The sequence below is a fragment of the Zingiber officinale genome, chromosome 11B (assembly GCF_018446385.1).
Source record: "Zingiber officinale cultivar Zhangliang chromosome 11B, Zo_v1.1, whole genome shotgun sequence".
Lineage (NCBI taxonomy): Eukaryota > Viridiplantae > Streptophyta > Magnoliopsida > Zingiberales > Zingiberaceae > Zingiber > Zingiber officinale.
The window spans coordinates 68,544,532-68,550,866 of record NC_056007.1 but is presented as its reverse complement, the minus strand read 5'-3'; the positions used below and the strand labels follow the sequence as shown (position 1 = coordinate 68,550,866).

At 37.4% G+C, this 6,335-nt stretch overlaps 1 protein-coding gene across 1 annotated transcript; it reads left to right on the top strand.

Annotated features, from left to right (window-relative positions):
* Window positions 1-4,173: 4,173 nt before the first annotated feature.
* Window positions 4,174-5,593, top strand: LOC122034863 (geranylgeranyl pyrophosphate synthase 7, chloroplastic-like). The gene is made up of 2 exons (XM_042594224.1): window positions 4,174-4,932; window positions 5,030-5,593. Exons 1-2 carry the CDS (start codon window positions 4,189-4,191, stop codon window positions 5,444-5,446), a joined length of 1,161 nt encoding a protein of 386 aa, XP_042450158.1. The 5' UTR covers window positions 4,174-4,188; the 3' UTR covers window positions 5,447-5,593.
* The last annotated feature ends 742 nt before the right edge of the window (window positions 5,594-6,335 follow it).

Below are 6,335 nucleotides of genomic sequence, written 5' to 3'. Positions count from 1 at the left end.
TTAAATAGTTATATTTTAATAAAGATTATGGATACTCATATTTTTTGTTTGTGGATAATCATATTTACTGTTTGTAAAGTTTGTGGATATTATTTTGTATTCTTTGCTAAAAAAAATTATATTTTAAAAAAGACAACGCTTTCTATCTATTAAAAAATATTGTATTTGTTAAAAAAGACAACACTTTTTAAGCATTGCAAAAGTATTATCTTTGCAAAAAAGACAACGCTTTTTAAGCATTGTAAAAGTGTTATTTTAGCAAAAAATGACAACACTTTTTAAGTGTTGTAAAAGTGTTGTCTTTATATAAAATGACAATACTTTTTAACCGTTGTCTTTGAACGGATTTTTAACAACAGTACTTTTAATAACGCTTTTTTTGGCCACATAAATAAGGCGTAAAAAGTGTTGTGGTTTACCTTTTTCCTTATAGTGCACATGTTTATTTTAGTTCTAAGATAATACTCCACACGACTCTTCGAATAAGTAAAGTTGCTTCGTTCAAAGTATAATGGTCATGTAGTGTTTTGACTTCCTTCAAAGACATTTCGTTGTTATAAGCTTAACTTCTTTCGATGTAAGTCCTTCAAAGCAACATTTCTTTGATACCATTTATTAGGACTTTGCGAACTAGAAAGGTTGAATAGCTCAAATGGCTTCTTTGTTGAGATCAATGGGTGTTTCGAAGCAAAACAAATACAAGACACACACAATGCTAACGTGGTTGATTTTACCTATATCCGTCTCTTAAGTTGACTAATCCAAAGATCCACTTCTAGCTATCTACTTTCACTAATTAAGTCTTTTCCTTCTCAGACCAAATTCGAAAACGGAGAAACCTTCTTACAACATGATTACAACAAGATTACAAGAGTAATAGCAGAAAAGCAAGGAAGAAGAGGACTTTTGCAATGATTTTGAGAGTTTTGCTATCTCTTCTTCAAAAAATTGTGGTAAGTTACGCTAAGGCAACTTGAGTATCGGTGGGGTTACGTCAAGGTACACCTTATCTCTCTTCTAACCTTTTTTTCAATTCATTCAATGCTCGATGTTAAAGATTTTCACCCAAGTCCTTCAATTATTCAGCATAACAACAATCGACTATACAAAAATTAATCTAATAAAAATTAACTCAGCACAAATTGAATTGACGAGCATCCAACCTATAAAAAAGAGTTTGACGACGGGCACATGGAATAATCATCCCATCCTTGATCTCGGACTGAATCATCGTAGTTATTACAATGTAAAAAATTATAAATTAAATCGTATTATGAAAAAAAATGATACTTATTGTTACAAAAATACTCATTTCTCTCTCATTCAAAATGTCTCTTTCATATATTGCTATTGGATGTTGTTTAAAAATACCCTCAACCGGCAAAGACAAAAACTTAGCTAAGTTTTAAAATATAATTGACCTATCATTTAAATTAAACAGTAATTAATGCATTTCATGATTAAATAATTTTTAAAACTTTATGATATATTTTATTATTCATTAAAGATTTACCCAAACTGTAGTTCAGTGTGAAAATAGAACTTTCACGTAGACAAATTGATTTTCTGATTGATGGTTCGCTTTTCTTTGCTGAAAATTTAAATATTAATATTTTGATTTCAACATTAAATTAAATTTTGGATAAGGTTAGAGAGAAGTATTTGTCTCACAATTCCATCCTTCAGCCGTCGGCATTTTTCCAAGTCAATCCGCATGAGACGGTTAAATATTTGAGCAATAACCAAAAAAAAAAAAACAGTGACTTTAAATATATACATCCGCTACATTAATCCTCACTTAACAATAACCTTATAAATATAGAAGTAAATAAATATAAGTATATAAATATTAGGTATATGATGAGATAAATCTTATATTATTAGTTTTTGAGAATTGATCTTTAACTATTACATCAGAAATATTATGTATCTATCGTCTAGACTATGCTCTAGGGTAAAATCAAAATCGCTTCAAGAGAATATTGAAAGAGGAGGTTTTTTTTTTTTTTTTTTTCTATTTTTGTTATTGAAATGATATCTCACCCCTCAATCTCCTATAAAAAAAATAAACACAATTACCTTGAAAGATTGGACTATCTTTTATAGGTGATTGCTGAGCCGAAAGAAGATGTTGAGACCTATTATCCAACAACTTTCTTGAAATAGATTTGTCTCACTTTCAGTTATGTTTTGAAGTTCTCTTGAGTCATTTATATTGATACAATTTGTATTGACGGTCCTAACTCAAGTTTTAATTAATGACAAATGAGTTAAGTCATTTTATAGGGCAAAAGGAGCATAAAATATCTCAGGTGAATAGTACCCGAGATGCCTTTAGGAGCTTTGAAGGCGCCTTGAGTAATATTCATGGAAGACACCATTCAGTCAGATAATAGTTTTCATTCGAGTGTTATCACGAATGGTTTAGTTCAGTTGAGCAAATGCACGGTTGAGAGAACAGAATGAGAAGTTACGGAATAACCACTAACTTTAGATTAAAATATTGGTTCACTTGAACATATTTTGCCCCGATCTCTGCATACCCACGTGTTAGAGAGAGTCTCTCTCCATATATTTGTTCACATCATCAATGCATGTGCAATAATATAAACCAACCATAGTGTTTTGAAACTTTCATTGTGGGACTAAACTCATACACAAAGGAGTCTTCTTTCTTTCCATCTCCTTTTCCATTCACATTTCTAACAATTATCTTATCACACGCATTAAATTTTGAATTGGTTGGACACATTGTAGCAGTTACGTTTTCGTATCAACTACAACGCATAATTAACATATTTAAAAACATTCACGTTGTAATAGTTACAGTTGTTACAACACGAATTCAACTTGTCCACCTATATTCATATTGTAGCAACTACAAAATCATAGTTATCACAACTCAAAATTTTCCTATTCAATAATATTCACGTTGTAGTAGTTATGAAACTATAGTTATTATAATATTGTAACAGTTAGGAACAAGAGATAATAATATCGAGTAATGTATTTGAGATTAATAGTGTCATTTTACACAAAGTTGATTGGGATGCTCTTTTTATTAAAAAAAAATAAAAAAGGGAGACTCATAATAATTTCAACAAAATAAAGATGTTCGTTTGATTTTTATCCTAAATATTTTAATTCTACTCTTAAAAAAATAGTAATATTTTTGGGGAGAATTTAAAATTTAATTAACTATTTTAAAGTTGAAAGTTTAAGATTTAAGATTTGAGATTTAAGATTTAAAATTTTAAAATTTAATTACATCATACAGAAGTTACTCGATAGTTATTATACTACGTAGAAATTGCTCGATAGATAATATAACATAAAAAATCAATTATTTTATTAAAATCTTAAAATCTAAATCATAAACTTAGAATACTATTATATAAAAATATTTTTTTTTATCAATTTAATTAAAATTATTTAAATTTCATCAAAATTATTATGAATAGACTAAAATCAAGATTATAATAGGTATCCAATAGTTTTTGCCCGTTATAGCGGTTACAATAACTCGAAGTATGGGGGGGGGGGAGGGGGATCTAATGGAGCAATCTCGTAATTTAAAAAACATATATATAGATTTTTGATCATTTACTTAGTTTGGGACGTCTTTTAAATTTTTGTCCAATATTTAATTTTGTCGTCTACTACTTCCACTCAAACGCCGGTCAAATTCCGGCATCCCCCAACTCATTCCTCAGCAGTCCACGCATGGCCCACGCGGTCGTTGACTTGACCAGCAATGGATTAAGCCTCACAAACAACGAGAATCATTCAAAAGATACCCACACACCCTACAACTCGCTTATCATTTTCCCCTAATTTTGTAATCGGATAGGAATTCAACGCGAGAGAACAGCGTTCGTCCCCCGGCACCCAAATTTGAAGCGACTCGTGTTTCTTATCTTTCATACTTTAATGTTTTTTAATCTGCGTTATAATTCTGCAGTACGGTTGTCTAATCTGTGCTGTTTTGACTATTTGTAGGAGTAAAATATGATTTGGTATTCCCAGATTCTTTTGCAAATTCTTTCATATTCTTCCAATCAACAGATTGTCTCTTTGAGAAAGAAAGCATATGTATTTAATATGATAAATTGGGTTTAATCAAAATAAGGCCAATTAACTGTATCTGGGCGTGAGAACTGGTCCTGAGTTAGACCGTGCCGCTATAAAATGCGCCCGCCCAATGCCAACCTTCAATTCGTCCACGGAAAGTCTCTACCCACTCGAAGCAGAGCACGAAGCAGGAGGAGGCAGCAACGCTTTCCCTGTAGTACCTTGCAGTGCTTTGCCATGGCCTACGCGACTGCCGCCTGCGTCTACGGCACCAATCTGGCCGCAAATCCCGTCTCCGCAAGGAGAGCAGCTGGGCCAGCTGCCCGCCGCCCCATGGTCGCCGTCGTGCGCTGCGTCTCGACGCGGCAGGAAACCGCCGGCCTCGTGGTGGAGCAGTTCAACCTCAAGGAGTACATGGAGGAGAAGGCTCGCAAGGTGAACGAGGCCTTGGACCTGGCCGTCCCCCTCCGCCACCCGGAGGTGATCCACCGCTCCATGCGTCACTCACTCCTCGCCGGCGGAAAGCGCGTCCGCCCTCTCCTTGCCATCGCCTCCTGTGAGCTCGTCGGCGGAGATGAGAAGGCCGCGATGCCTGTGGCCTGCGCCTCCGAGATGATCCACACCATGTCGCTCATCCATGACGACCTCCCCTGCATGGACAACGACGACCTCCGCCGCGGACAGCCCACCAACCACGTCCTCTTCGGCGAAGACACTGCCATCCTCGCCGGAGACGCCCTTCTGTCGTTCGCCTTTGAGCACGTCGCCACCAGCACTTTCGGAGTGGCGCCGGAGCGCGTCGTCCGCTCCATAGTTGAGCTCGGGAACTGCGTGGGCTCCGAGGGTCTTGTGGCCGGCCAGGTATTCATCAATTGAAATCTAAAAAAATTAAGCTTCTCTAATCAATCAATTGGTTTTCATGGAATTCACCTCATCTCTGTTTCACGGCCGACGTCAGATTGTGGACATTTCGTGCGAGGGAAAAGTGGTGGACAAGGACGTGCTCGAGTACATCCACATCCACAAGACGGCGAGGCTGCTGGAGGCGGCGGCCGTCTGCGGAGCCATCGTGGGCGGCGGCGATGAGGAGGAAGTCGCGCGGGTCCGGAGCTACGCGCGTTGCGTGGGGCTGTTGTTCCAGGTTGTGGACGACATCCTGGACGTGACGAAGTCGTCGGAGGAGCTGGGAAAGACCGCCGGGAAGGACCTAGCCAGCGACAAGACCACCTACCCCAAGCTGCTCGGCCTCGACGGCGCCCGGGACTTCGCGCAGACGCTCGTGCGCAAGGCTGAGGGAGAGCTCGCCGTCTTCGACGCCGCCCGTGCCGCGCCACTCTATCACCTCGCCCGATACATAGCCTACCGCCAGAATTAGTTAATTACGTTGCGTTGCCCCCGTATCGACCTCGAGCTACATATCGCTCAATCGCGATCCATAAGATTTTAATTGCTTCTTTAATCACTATTTCTATCTGGTTTTTATTTTTTGTTCACCACTCAATAAAGCAGAGCCTCTTCTTCACGTCTCCATTGATTAAGCAACAGCAATCGGTTCTTCTTGGAAAAACGCACACTCATCGTTGCTGCTTACTCTAACTCCTTCATTGATCACATTCTCCTCGTCAGATTAATCCCACAAAAATTTTGGCATAGGATGCCATCGCATAGCTGGAATCAATACTATTGAACATGAGCGGCTGGTTTGGTTGGATTTTATCACTACTATATGGGCTTAATTGTTGATATAGGGTTATGATGAGTAGACTCAAGATGTGATATGAAAGTTAAAGTCAAGATAACAGGATGATTAAAGTTAAAATGATGTAGCAATTACCTTTGAAAAAGGAAAGCATTCCCTCATGTGGCTTTGATTAATTGTCCAGCAATAAGGTTCTTTAATTCAACCAGACTAAAGTGACGTTTGGTTTATGGGTTTGGAAATGAGGGAATGGATTCATTCCCAAATCTTGTGTTTGGTTAATAGGAATGAAATCAAAATTTTGGAATGAAATCCAAAAATTTGGATATGGATGAAACCCACCTCCTCCCTTGGGTTTTGATGGAATAGGATTGTGAATTAAGTTTTAGACAAAAATACCTTTAGTATATTTGTTCAATTTTTTTTAATTTCACACACTCTCTCTCATCATATTTTCTCCCTCCTTATTTTATCATCACATTTTCTCTCTCAAGATACTTTCTCTCTCCTCATTCTCTCTCTATATTCTCTCCCATCATATACTCTCTCTCCTTATTTTCTCTCT

Excerpts from the sequence above, each read along its gene's own strand:
- LOC122034863 (XM_042594224.1), top strand. The coding sequence starts at position 4,189 with ATGCGCCCGCCCAATGCCAACCTTCAATTCGTCCACGGAAAGTCTCTA. Across the intron at positions 4,933-5,029 it reads AGGGTCTTGTGGCCGGCCAG|ATTGTGGACATTTCGTGCGA; the intron begins GTATTCATCAAT and ends GGCCGACGTCAG.